The sequence below is a fragment of the Mytilus trossulus genome, chromosome 4 (genome assembly GCF_036588685.1).
Source record: "Mytilus trossulus isolate FHL-02 chromosome 4, PNRI_Mtr1.1.1.hap1, whole genome shotgun sequence".
NCBI lineage: Eukaryota > Metazoa > Mollusca > Bivalvia > Mytilida > Mytilidae > Mytilus > Mytilus trossulus.
The window spans coordinates 32,965,151-32,979,358 of record NC_086376.1 but is presented as its reverse complement, the minus strand read 5'-3'; the positions used below and the strand labels follow the sequence as shown (position 1 = coordinate 32,979,358).

Below are 14,208 nucleotides of genomic sequence, written 5' to 3'. Positions count from 1 at the left end.
GAAAACCAAGAAAAATGCTTATTTGGGTCCCTTTTTGGCCCCTAATTCCTAAACTGTTGGGACCGAATCTCCCAAAATCAATACCAACCTTCCTTTTGTGGTCATAAACATTGTGTTTAAATTTCATTGATTTCTATTTACTTTAACTAAAGTTAATGTGCGAAAACCAAGAATAATGCTTATTTGGGCCCTTTTTTGGCCCCTAATTCCTAAACTGTTGAAACCAAAACTCCCAAAATCAATCCCAACCTTTCTTTTGTGGTCATAAACCTTGTGTCAAAATTTCATAGATTTCTATTAACTTAAACTAAAGTTATAGTGCGAAAACCAAGAAAATGCTTATTTGGGCCCTTTTTGGCCCCTAATTCCTAAAATGTTGGGACCAAAACTCCCAAAATCAATACCAGCCTTCCTTTTATGGTCATAAACCTTGTGTTAAAATTTCATAGATTTCTATTCACTTTTACTAAAGTTAGAGTGCGAAAACTAAAAGTATTCGGACGACGACGACGACGACGACGACGGACGACGACGACGACGACGCCGACGCCAACGTGATAGCAATATACGACGAAAATTTTTTCAAAATTTGCGGTCGTATAAAAATTGATTATAAAGGACAATAACTTCCTAGGGGGTCAATTGACCATTTTAGTCATTTTGACTTATTTTTGAGTCTTAAATTGCTGTATATTATTGCTGTTTACAGTTTATCTCTATCTATAATAATATTCAAGATAATAACCCAAAACAGCAAAATTTCCGTAAAAATTACCATTTTAGGGGCAGCAACCTTACAACCAGTTGTCTGATTCATCTAAAAATTTCAGGCCAGATAGATCTTGACCTGATAAACAATTTTACCCCATGTCAGATTTGCTCTAAATGCTTTGGTTTTAGAGTTATAAGCCAAAAACTGCATTTTACTCCTATGTTCTATTTATAGCCGTCATCTTGGTTGGTTGGCCGGGTAAAAAAAAAACAATTTTTAAACTAGATACATCAATGATGATTGTTGCCAAGTTTGGTTAAATTTGGCCCAGTAGTTTCAGAGGAGAAGATTTTTGTAAAAGTTAACCAAGATTTACGAAAAATGGTTAAAAATTGACTATAAAGGACAAGAACTCCTAAAGGGGTCGGTCATGTTGACTTATTTGTAAATCTTACTTTGCTGAACATTATTGCTGTTTACAGTTTATCTCCATCTGTAATATTATTCAACATAATGACCAAAAACAGTAAAATTTCCTTAAAACTACCAATTTAGGGGCAGCAACCCAACAATGAGTTGTCTGATTCCTCTGAAAATTTCTGGGCAGATAGATCTTGACCTGATAAACAATTGTACCCCTGTCAGATTTGCTCTAAATGCTTTGGTTTTTGAGTTATAAGCCAAAAACTGCATTTTACCCCCATGTTCTATTTTTAGCCATGGCGGCCATCTTGGTTGGTTAGCCAGGTCAAAAAACACAAATTTTTAACTAGATACATCAATGATGATTGTGGCCAAGTTTGTTTTAATTTGGCCCAGTAGTTTCATAGGAGAAGATTTTTGTAAAAGTTAACGCCGGACGCAAAGTGATGAGAAAAGATTACTTGGCCCTTTGGGCCAGGTGAGCTAAAAAAGAGAACTATTTAGAAAACATAACCCTCTGAAAACTTCCTTCTAAATTTTCTCATATATCATCATAGTATTTATGAAGCCATTTTGTCAATTTAGTTGGTACTGCCAGCACAGATACTACATGGTGATCTGAAGATATGGATATAGACAATAATAACAACTTTCATGTTGTACAAGACTATATATTGAAAACTATGATTCACAGAATAATTTGTATAGGCTCAAATACATGTCACCTAATGTTAAAAGCAGTTTTCTTCATTAGATGTTAAATTCCATTACTTTTCTGTTGAATATAAATATGATTGTACATTGTTCTGTCCATTGTATTAATTTAGTCATTCAATAGGAGAGTAATTTGTATAAATGACTTGTCACTTGTTTTCCAATCCTTACATTGCTAGGATGCTGAAATACGGAGCGATAACATGGACCCAGCTTGGCTGGATCAAAAATAACACTTAACAACCTTTTATTCTTCTTTTTCTTAGCTTATTTTATTGAGGATGTTCTTTCTATCCTTTCAGATTTATTATTTCAATCATGTGTATAGCACTAGTTTTTTTTTGTATCCAGCTTGTGTGTTTCACCTTAAAAATATAACTTAAAACAGAACCAATAAATAAATATTTTTTTGCAATTCAATAGTTCAAATAAAATTTTCACTGATCAACTTTACATGATGAAATAGCACTGTAAGATCACTCTTTTTACATTTTGTCAAGATAATTGTCCAGGGCGGGGATGCCTTCTTTCATTCCTTTACGTTTTCTTGTAACAGTGACAACTTCTCCTGGTTTGGAAGTACTGTCAAATGGGTCTCCTGGCATGACTGCCCAATGATCAAACACACACTGTGGGAAAGCTTGACCACCAGTTGATGATCTCAAGTCACCAGTAAAACCTGAAAACAATCAAAATTTATAGTCCAAGAAAAGGGTTTAAAATTGACAAAATTTTCAATAAATCAGGTGTAGTTTTACTAGGAATGACGACATTCAAATAACAAACTAAATACTGTAAATTCAGAAATTATTGCGTGCATTTATTATTGCTATTTTGTCATTTTACACTTGAATGCGATTATAATTTTTACGATTTTGAGAAAAGTCACGCTTAATTCAGTTAAAATATTACAAAATGCAAGTTTTAATTATTGCGATTACAACTCAGTCGCATTATTCGCAATAATAAAAATTTCTGAATTTACAGTACTTGGTCTATGTATAACAAAAGTTATACTGAACATAAACAAACTGTTTACAAATTAAAAGAACATCAAATTGTTGAACTTATACAGTTGACTCATTACTTGTCTCATATTTAGTTGACATGAAATTCCTCGAAACACAGTATTAATATTAAAATAATCTCTGGTCACAATGTAATATAAACACAAATATTCTTTGACTTTTGGCACTCAGCACACACAAAAACTCATGTTTATTCAGTGTAAAAATTGTTCTTTATAGTTATCAAAACAACAATTACTGGACAAGGTTGCTTAAATTTTCATGGTCTGCATTCAATCATTAATATGATAACAAATAATTCATGAATAATCAATATAGAAAAGAAAAAAAATTAGCATTACTAGTCGAGATGAATACGATTCTTACCAAATGATTCATTTACTGGAAGATAAGACTTGACAATAAACTGTGGTGTATTACCAATCTGTTGGTTATCAAATACCTGACCACGACGCTTGTTGAGACAACTGTAAATACCACCAACTGCCTGTTCTGGGCACTGTAAATAAACAATATATAAAGTAACACATTGTCTTGGTTTAAAAGAAATCTTATTCTTAAAATTGTCATCAAAAACGTGAATCTTGAGACAAATCTATTTTTTGGGGAATGATTATTAATAAATGACAAAACTTTCCTTCTGTGAAAATGGTATGTTAAAAATTCTTAAAATTTCACATTAAAGAGCCATGTTCAGTTTTTTTATACATCTACCAATGTTAATGAAACACTGTTCATACCTGAATTTCTACCAAGAAAACTGGTTCCATAATTTTGGGTTTAGCGGTCAGCTGACATGCATAAATTACTCTTCTTGTTGTTGGGATGATTTGTCCACCTCCTCTGTGGATAGCATCAGCATGAAGTGTTACATCATGAATGTTATAACGAACACCTCTTACATTTTCTTCACACAATACACCCTAGAAATAATGAAGGTGCAAATTTCAAATTGATTGTGATAAATTCTAATTCAAGCTTTTCAACAAAATACTCGAGAAACAGTAAGTTTGAAAGCCATTTTAAATACTAACTCATGAACAATATATTCTATTGCCATGTCAGTCATTTTGGTGGCAGACATTATTATTGGACAAATTCTCAAATAAAGTCTTTTAAAGCAGACTTTACAGTATTGGCTTTTCTCATTGTTGAAGGCCTTACATTGACCTATAATCATTACTTTTTGTGCCATTTGGACTCCTGTGGAGTGTGTTCTCATTAGCAATCAACCCAAATCTTTTTCAGTTACTCCAATAAAAATTGTTGGTAAGTTTAGATACAATTTGCTCACTGTTTTGGGATAAGATTTTTGTAAGTGCCAAGTGATGAGAAAGACTTTACAGGCTCATTTTTATTGTTTAAAATTCTGCTTGGATGTAAAATATTTGTGAACGAAAATCATTTAATTTATTGCAGCTGTGATCAAAATTCAAACAGTTTTGTAATATTCTTTATTTTCAATTTGGATACAAAAACCTTTAAAATAATTCAAGTGCCTTAATTTCAGTTCATACCTCTTTGGTTGCCCACTGGAATCCAGCAATAGCACTGTCTTTAATTTCATTCAAATACTGTACTCCCTTTGTGACATCCATCAACAGATTAGGACCAGTTCCTTCAGGTCCAAAACACCAGATCTTCCTGGCTTCTCCAACATCAAAGTCAAACTTGTCTGCCATGTACCGTCCTCTCTCTTTAACTTCTTGACGTGGAGCAATGTCACCCTAATCAAGAAAGACACATCATCAGTTTCTACAACTTAAGTATGTCAGACAAGATGATATACTAAATATTTATGATGAAAATAATTAGATTTTATCGCTGTATATACACATATGACCAAATCAAAAAATCACAATTTTATACAAATATTGTCATATTATTTATTTTCTTCTGTTACATCTTCTGACATCGGACTCGGACTTCTCTTGAACTAAATTTTAATGTGCTTATTGTTGTGCATTTACTTTATGCATTGGCTAGAGGTATAGGGGAGGGTTGAGATCTCATAAACATGTTTAACCCCGCCTCAATTTTGCGCCTGTCCCAAGTCAGGAGCCTCTTTTTATAGTCTTATATGATTTTTTATTTTAGTTTCTTGTGTATAAATCGGAGTTTAGTATGACGTCCATTATCACTGTACAAGTATACATATTTTTTAAGAGGCCAGCTGAAGGAAGCCTACTGGTGCCGGAGTTTCTCTGTAGCCAGGGCTCGACATTACCGTTTGTCCGATTGTCCGGGACAAGTGAAAATAGGTGTCGGGCAAGTAGATTCAACATACTACTTGTCCGATGGGACAAGTGAAAAAATCGATGTCAGATGTTAATAGATCAAATTCAAGACTTATACATTCCTAAAAATATGAATGATTGTTTTATTGATCATACAAAATAAAATAAATATTCATTGATTGAACCAGAGACCTATAAACTTGTATGATATGTCTCTGATTGAACGAATTTGAACATGCTGGCAGCCATTAACCAGGGAAAAATAAGTAAGGGGAAGGAAACCAATGTAAATGTCTTCTTAGTATAAGCCTCTTGAATTAGGAGCACCTCCATATTCATGATATGGAGTTTTACCTTAACTTTTAAATTTTTAATTAAAAAGTTTGTATCATTTGATTTTGCTTTTAGGCATAACATTAAATTAAATAAGGTTTTATTTAATAAGATCTATATGTTAAAATAATAAGTTAAGATGTAAAAATTAAATAAAATCTAAAAAGGCAGATGTTTTACTGAAATGTTTAATGTACTTCATGATTATATATCAATGTATGTAAAAATCAAAATAAAATGTAAAATCTTGTTTGGCACCATCAATAAATTAAAAAGGTTTATTGTAAACAAGGTACTACCACTACTTCAGAATGAATATAGGTCCATGAATAGGAGAACCTAGTGGTAATAATAATATGGGAAGAGATATGATTTAAAAATGATCGACACATGATAGTGACAATGAGTCAGAGAGCTCAGTCTTGCAAATAAGCCTTCAGTCTGAAATAATAAAATGAATTTTGATGTGGCATTCATATAACATAACAAAATGCTCCCTATATTGATCTTTATTAGGTACAATCAAAGGGCAAGTGTTATTGTTGCCTATAACATACATGTATAATCAATATGGAGGATTTTCAATTATAAATTCGGACAAGTGAGTTAAGAGTTCGGACAAGTTGATTTTCTTTCAACTTGTCCGAAGGGACAAGTGAGAAAAAATGATAATGTAGAGGCCTGTCTACATTGAAGACCCATTGGTGGCCTTTGGCTGTTATCTGCACTATGGTTGGGTTGCTGTAGCTTTGACACATTCCCCATTTCTTTTATCAATTTTATGCTTGATTTAACTATCACTTGTCTCTCATTGTGCAACAATTGAGGTAGGGAAACAAGAGTATTTGTTAATTGTCAGCACTCTACTTAAAATATGTATAAGAAATTAAGACGGACTAGATTTGTTGTTAATTTTTCACTGCTAGTTTAATGGCAATATGTATCCAGTGTTAAAAATGCGGTAACATTTTGTATTGGCATGCAGTCTATGTACATGATGGTTCTGTGTATATTTTGTGACTGCACTCTCTCTCATTGACTGGATATTCTGTTAATATTGACCACTGGGTCATGCCATTAGAAGTACTGTTCAAACTCTTCTGCACACAGGATACTGACCTAAGAGTGTTGATCAGTTATATTAAGAAACTTACATTGTCAATGGCTTCAGCACAGCCTTCTGGTAAAGGAGCTGCTCTCATGAACAGTCTGTTGTGTTTGTTTGGTGATTTAGAAAGACAAGTCACACTTGATTCTTCCGAGACCGTTTCTCTGTATGATACAACTGGGTCTGATTTCTTGAGGGGAATACAGGCATGATCTTCTTCCAAATCCTTTAAGCAAATTTCTAAATGCAACTCTCCTGCTCCAGCAATAATATGTTCACCAGTTTCTTCAATAATACACTAAAAGTAAATAAATATAAGATAAGTATTACAATAGACAATAGTATGGTTATTAACTGCATCTAAATACATCTGAATGTCGTCTGTATTTGTGAGATTAATTTTCTGTAAACTAAATTCTGTTCAAACATCCATTACTGTTAAGCATCAATCTTGAATCGACTTTGCACGACAGTGTGAATGTACATATGGAGGTCATTTTCAGACGTGCAACTAATACTGCTCTGACTGAAACCAAAATATCATTTAAAATACATACCTGTACCATAGGATCTGATTTGGCTAAACGTTTCAATCCTTCCACCAATTTTGGCAAATCTGAAGGGTTTTTGCATTCAACTGCTACTCTTACTACAGGACTAACACTGAATTTCATTGTTCTAAAGTTGTGAGCGTCTTTGTAGGTGGAAAGAGTTCCAGTTTTAATCAAGTATTGATCTACACCAACCAATCCACATATATTACCACATGGTACATCTTCAATTGGTTCTGTGTAACGCCCCATCATAAGAATAGTTCTAAAAAAAATTAGGGGGGAAAATAATATCAAAGACATCACCCAAAATATATTGCATTAAATTAAAACAAGTGATCATACATCCAACCAAATATGCATTTGTTGTTGAGTGATGAATCTGAAAACACATCACAAGGTATAGGGACTTAAATAAACTTTGAAACCAAATTTCTGAAATCCTTCTGATGTAGTTCCTGAAAAAGATTGGGACAGATGGACAGAGGTAAAACAGTTTAGCCACTCTTTTTAAAAGCAGGGGTATAATAATTTATAAATGACCCGTAAAAACAAGACCTGTATTGAATAAAAAGAAATAATGACTATTGTGCTTTGCATCACAAATTCACAACATTTTTATATTCTCACCTTTGAACATTTTTCTCGTATAGATCTTCTCTCTTTCCTGGAGTAAAGTTGGGACCCATGATTCTGCATTTGATTCCAGTTTTTACTGTACCAGCAAACACACGACCGAAGGCAAAGAATCTACCTTTGTCAGATGTGGGTACCATCTTGGAGATGTACATCATCAGCTCTCCATGTGGATCGCAAGCTTTAATGGCTGAAAAAATAAAAACAATTTTTTGAACAGTTTTTCAACATGTGACTATTCAACTTGTAGATGGTGGAGATATATTGTAACCGAAAACAAAATATTTTTTTCAAAAACAGAATATGTTAGTGTATAAGGCATGAACAAGTTACTGTGTTATTGTTATTTTTTCAGTGCTATATCAAGAGGCAAAATACTAAAAAGACAAGTTTGATCAGTTACAGCTGCTTTAGTAATGCTAGCAAAGTTTAAAGTTTGGTTGGCTTGCTTGCTTTTTTGTATTAAAAGTTTGCTCAAGAATTGTAATTAAGATACAACTGCAACCAATACAAGTAGGTGGAGTTAAACCTGTAATAGGTAAATTTGATCATGTCAAATTTAAATAAAATGTTTACAAGTTTAAATCCTCTATTTTAACTGTTTTCTCAAAGCAGCATTTGATTTCGAGGAGGAGTAAATAAAATACCTACCGGTATATTTTTATTTTTGATTTTGTGCAAATGAGTGTTTTTTTCAAAATATGCAAAAATCTTCTGCTGATATTACCTGTGGCACAAGGATCGTCTTGTGGACCTTCATACAACATTTCACATCTATATTTTTGTGCTGTTACAGGGGATGGCAAATGAATGACTATCATCTGTAACAATGCATCACCAGCTGGCAACCATTTCCTCATAATAATCTACAATCAAACAGGAAACATTGAGGTTCAAATTGAATGTCTCCCAATATTTTGTTGAGAAATAAAATTTCAATATCATTTTACTAGTTTCCAGGGTTTAATTTTTATTAAAAACAATAGTAAATACTAGTTAGTTTTAGAGCAAAATACTACAACATGTGTCAAATTGACATCATTGAGATGGGACATATCTCTGTGGGCCTAACTGTTAGTAATGTGTGGTATTTTTTTTATTGTTAAGCTTCTATGAAGCACTTTTTAAAGTCTTTAAGCTAGGACTGATTTTATCCTGTGTTTTTTTCAGTTAAATGTTATATTCAACAAATTAATTACTGATAAATATCTTTTATAGTATAAAACTGATATGACTGCATGGTGTGAATTTTTTGGGGCCCTTTATAGCTTTTTGAACGGTGTGAGCCAAGGCTCTGTGTTGAAGGCTGTACATTGACCTCTAATGGTTTACTTAAATAAATTGTTATTTGGATGGAGAGTTGTCTCATTGGCACTCACACCACATCTTCCAATATCTATTGAGCACTAGGCAACTTCTGGATTAATAATTAACATTATGACTTTATGTGCAACATGGTCCTTTTAATATATTCACACATACCTTTAGAAGACCCTTTTCTTGGTTGTCTTTTTCCTCTACGGTCAATTTGACGCCCATTTTTTCTGCTAGAGCAATTGCTTCTTCTTTTGGCTTCTTCATGCATGTCTCAAATACTTGGAAAATAGGAGACAGACAAAATTTGACAAAACCACGATCACCTGAGCTTGGTTCTTTGTCCCATTTCTTTTCTTTATGGTTGTAGAAATTGTCACCCCACAATCTCTTCATCAGTTTGTCCTCAGCAATGCCAAATTTCTTTGTGTACATAGCAGCAAAGTCTTTCAAAGTGAAAGCCCAACCATGTAAACCGGCTCCAAAACCTACGGTTCCCCTTTTTGGATCAACCTGCAAGTAAGTTATAAATATTTTATTTCTTTATTCTGATTTCATACATCAGTCAAATAATTACTGAAACACAGTGACTTTACAAATTTTTGTACAGGATTCTGCACCTGCTATTGCTGTGGCCAAAGTAAAATTTAATCCATTCTTGATCTTGTATGAGGATTATCAGGATTTCGAAAACAACCTTCTTCAAATCTTCCAAACAATAAATATGGACAATGTCCCCAATACGCAAGAGTGGTTAAGCTTACTTTAGAATTGAATAACAGTTATGGTAAAGTAGAACTTGAAGTTGTTGCGCTGTCTGTACAACACCTGTCTAATTCTAAAAAAAAGTATGATGAGGTCATTAATTGCAATAATTTGATAGCCTAACATAACTGACCTGTACATTGTCTTTTTTTTAATAATTCTAAAATAAAAAGAGTGAAAAACAAAAAAAAAAACAAATTAAGACCTCTACAAGTCAAAAGCAAAATTAAAAGAATTATGCATGTCTGAGCTCAGACTGATTAGCCACACAATCAACCTACCGCTAAATCACCCATGGGATTTCCTTCAATGTCATATGTTGCAATGATGACATTAATGTTCTCAATAATTCTCTGGAAAGTTTGGTACAGAGGTTCAGCTTCAATCTGAAGTGTCAACAAGGCCAAGTCCATCTTGTTCATGAACAGGACTGGTTTAATTCTTTCTCCAATAGCTTGTCTAAGTACGGTTTCAGTCTGTACACATACACCTGAAATAAGATGTGGATTTCCAGTAAAAAATTGACCAAAGTTTCAATCGAGTTGAGAATGGGTATAAAAGTAAAATAATTCAGGATGATTAACATTGAAACACAAACATACAGCGGGGAAATGGCTGTCCCATTAATCTGACAAAACACACAATCAGAACTTAAATGTAAACTTTAACCAGTAGAGAAGCAATATTGGCTTTTAATATTAAATTAAGTTCTATAAATGATGATCATGCACACTTACCAGACACACAATCTACAACAACAAGAGCTCCGTCAGTTACTCTTAAAGCTGCTGTTACTTCAGATGAGAAATCAACGTGGCCAGGTGAATCAATCAAGTTGATCAAGAAATCATTTCTGTTGTCAGGATCTCTTTGCTGGGTGATGTACTGCAAATCACTCTTTTTCAGTTCATAGTAAAGAGAAATTGCACTGCAAATCAAACAGATTTATGAACATTTAATATTTGCCGTCAAGTTTACACAAGCAGGCACATGAACACATTATAAAACTTAAAATTTTCAATAGAGTGCTTTATTTAAGAGCGAATCTTTTACAGCTTTCAGAAAAACAATATTTTTTTGGAAGGAATATAGTCTAGAAATAAAGTTCAGAAGATATTAGTAATGTGCACGAATGTCAGCTGTAACTTTGACCTTCAATCCATTGACTTCAAATATATTGCCACTGTTCGAATTGAAAAAAAAAGATATTACTAGGGAGGAAATCTTTCCAAAATGTTTCTGTCTACTTATACTGTAGGCAATTTGACAGACTAATCCAAAAATAAGTAGGAGGGTAAGTTAATGCCTTTTAAACATGCATGTCTAGACTAATTCATTAAAATGAAGAAAAAAAACATTTATCAACTTTCCTTTTATTGACTAACCTATATCACATTTTTTTTATTGCATCTCTGAATGTTTTCATGCTTCAAATATAATTTTTAAACATATAATATAATTACGTTGATTTGATGGTGATACATCTTTCTTGTTCATCTTTCCTGGTATCTGTGAATCTTGTTTCACCTGCTCTTGAAGAGGCAATAATACCAGCTTTGCTTACAAGGGAATCTGTAAGTGTGGATTTGCCATGGTCGACGTGAGCAATGACAGACATGTTTCTTATGTTATTTTTCCGATCCATGATCTCACGGATCTGATCTATAGTAAAGTTCACCTGAAAAGAAATACAATTTAAACTTGATAAATGGGGACTTAGTACAGGTGCAGCAAATCTTAAAGAAGTTTAAAACAAACAATATTCCAGTGAACAGTGATATCTCTAGGCTGTTAAAGGGTAGCAGCACTGCGACTCTCTATATAATAATTAATTGGCAACTCTAACAATCGCTTTCGACAAGTTTAATTACATTTGCACCTAAAAGGGTAAGCCAAAAATAAATTACCATCTGTGCTCAACAGCAAGGTTAGTACAGCAACAGTAAGTGGACATATCCTCGTCTAATGGGTTTTTGTGCTAAGGATGCATTATGACATTAAAATTTCCATAAAAAAGCATGAATAGAACAATTTCATATAACATACGAAAACATACATGTATGATCTGTCCTTTTTTTTTTACTTATAAATATCAGTTTTGAACAGAAATTATGTTAGAATGTAGTACAACATATATGAAAGGATTTCATTATTTTTAAATTCTATCAACAACAGAAAATTGAAAATGAAAGGGGATAAAAGGGTCGTCACTGTCACTGATACATGTATATTAAAAGATTACGTAAGCACGTTTAATCACATTTCACAAGAGTGACAACATAAATATTTATATATAATTTCATGCAAATAAGATCTTTATCCAATCATATATTATCACACATTGCGTATATTGCATAACCGACCATATTCAAACCGGCAAAGTTCAACATGTGGTACTTGACAGATTTTATTCAGCATTTGTTATTGTTTGAATTGACAATTATAAAATCTGATGACAAAGTTATACACACATCAAAATTTTAAAATTATTCAATACTTCTTATATATATGTATATAAACGATTCAAATTTATTTATTTCGACGTCACAAAATCGACATACGTCATTACATGGGAATGGTGAAATGTCTGGTGCACTTCAGAAGTAGTTTTATTCAAGTAATGTTGAAAAGTGGTTCGCTAGATTTTACTAGGAGCAAGAAAAATATTTGAAGAACACATTAAAATATAATCTAAAACTCGATGTGTCTTACCATTTTGGATCGAGTCTTGGTAGACGAGCACTATAAGTTTCACTGCTGTCTCCAATGGATGACTCGACGGAAGAGGATGTGTGGAATATCACGTGATAAAATTTCTGAAAAATCTTGAAATCATAATCGAGTTATGTCCCTTAGATCATAATATGGAAAAAAACATAGGACTATTATACTATTACTAAACGTTATTTCTCCCAGAAAAAAGTTTAGCACACTCTTATTCTTATAACATATACATTTTATATTATAACGTAATATGTGTAACGTAACGGTACCCAAATTGCACCTATTTAGCAAAAATAGTAGCGGAAATCTTACAAGATCTCCTAAAGACTAAACAGTTTGTGTTTTTATGATTTGATACTGTGCATGTCTTTGAAAGTATGTAAAAATATTTAGATATACACAAAACATTTACAGTATTTATCAACAGATGAAAGAATAACTGAAAAAGCAAAATGTACAGAAACGTCGCCATGCGACGTCATCAAAACGTCTTCTTTTAAAATTAGCAAATACAACTTGTTACAAGTATCCCTTTCTTTAAAAAAAAAAAAAAGAAGAGTAAGCAACGACAAATATCCAATTGTTCAAAATATTTGAAAAAAATAAACAAAAGCTTTGTTATCCGACTTTTGTTTATTGCGAATTTAAGCATGGATGCAGTTTGGGTACTCCTCATTACAGAATCATTGATGGTTTGGAGGTTAGTTCAGACCGATTTTTCTATGATTCCATATGAATTGAAAATAAAATTGGTGTTCCTATATAATAGAGAAAGATACGGCTACAAGATGAACACAAAATGGAAATTTTTGTCTTGATCATAAAAAAAAACGTAGTTGAAAAAAATGTCAAAATAGGTGCAATTTGGGTACCGTCACGTTATAGTTGTCAATAATTTTAATTACGGGAGGGTTGAGATCTTATTAACATGTTTAACCCCGCCGCATTTTTGCGCCTGTCCCAAGTCAGGAGCCTCTGGTCTTTGTAAGTCTTGTATTATTTTAATTTTAGTTTCTTGTGTACCATTTGGAATTTAGTATGGCGTTCATTATCACTGAACTAGTATATATTTGTTTACGGGCCAGCTGAAAGACACCTCCGGGTGCGGGAATTTCTCGTTCCATTGAAGACCTGTTGGTGACCTTCCGTTGTTGTTTTTTTTATGGTCGGGTTGTTGTCTCTTTGATACATTCCCCATTTCCATTCTCAATTTTATTTGTAAAGATTCACTCTGATTCAAACAAAAAACATGTCTGAAACTGACATTATCAAGGTGCTTGCTTTTTTTATTGACAACATATTTGTTATGTTTGGAGTAGTCCATCAGCTAGTTCTCAAAAGCGCGCTAGTTAAGGAGTTTGTGTTACACCCCAGGGTACCGCGATTTTTTTTGATAGAATTCAACTTCATTATCTTATTGATAAAATACAAGGTGTAAGACTAAAAAAAAGTGTCCAAAAGAGGATTAAAAACGTCCCTTCCAATGGTCCCCTCATTTAACATGCACGCAAAGTAATTCTGTATTAAAAATTTTAATATAAAGCGATTAAAAAAAAAATTAAAGGTTTAAACAACTAAAACAGATACAAAACTCTCATATTAAATGTAACTCGGAAGATTTTTGTTTAAAAACAATGTTTTTTTCACAAAACAAACAATCCGA

General features: G+C 32.8%; 1 protein-coding gene across 1 annotated transcript; it reads right to left on the bottom strand.

The window, feature by feature from the left end:
* Window positions 1-2,142: 2,142 nt before the first annotated feature.
* On the bottom strand, window positions 2,143-12,649 carry LOC134715146 (elongation factor 2-like). The gene is made up of 13 exons (XM_063577099.1): window positions 12,534-12,649; window positions 11,285-11,499; window positions 10,559-10,749; window positions 10,103-10,311; window positions 9,225-9,569; window positions 8,470-8,608; window positions 7,737-7,932; window positions 7,113-7,371; window positions 6,602-6,853; window positions 4,395-4,604; window positions 3,618-3,800; window positions 3,244-3,376; window positions 2,143-2,528 (listed from the first exon to the last, which is right to left on the bottom strand). The coding sequence occupies exons 1-13, from the start codon at window positions 12,534-12,536 to the stop codon at window positions 2,335-2,337; spliced, it is 2,529 nt and encodes an 842-aa protein (XP_063433169.1). The 5' UTR covers window positions 12,537-12,649; the 3' UTR covers window positions 2,143-2,334.
* Window positions 12,650-14,208: the final 1,559 nt, after the last annotated feature.

Bases quoted from the DNA above. Each gene is read 5' to 3' on its own strand.
- LOC134715146 (XM_063577099.1), bottom strand. The intron at 8,609-9,224 runs GTATGTGTGAAT...GTTTGATTGTAG, and splicing joins AAGAAAAGGGTCTTCTAAAG to ATTATTATGAGGAAATGGTT. The intron at 2,529-3,243 runs GTAAGAATCGTA...GATTGTTTTCAG, and splicing joins TCCAGTAAATGAATCATTTG to GTTTTACTGGTGACTTGAGA.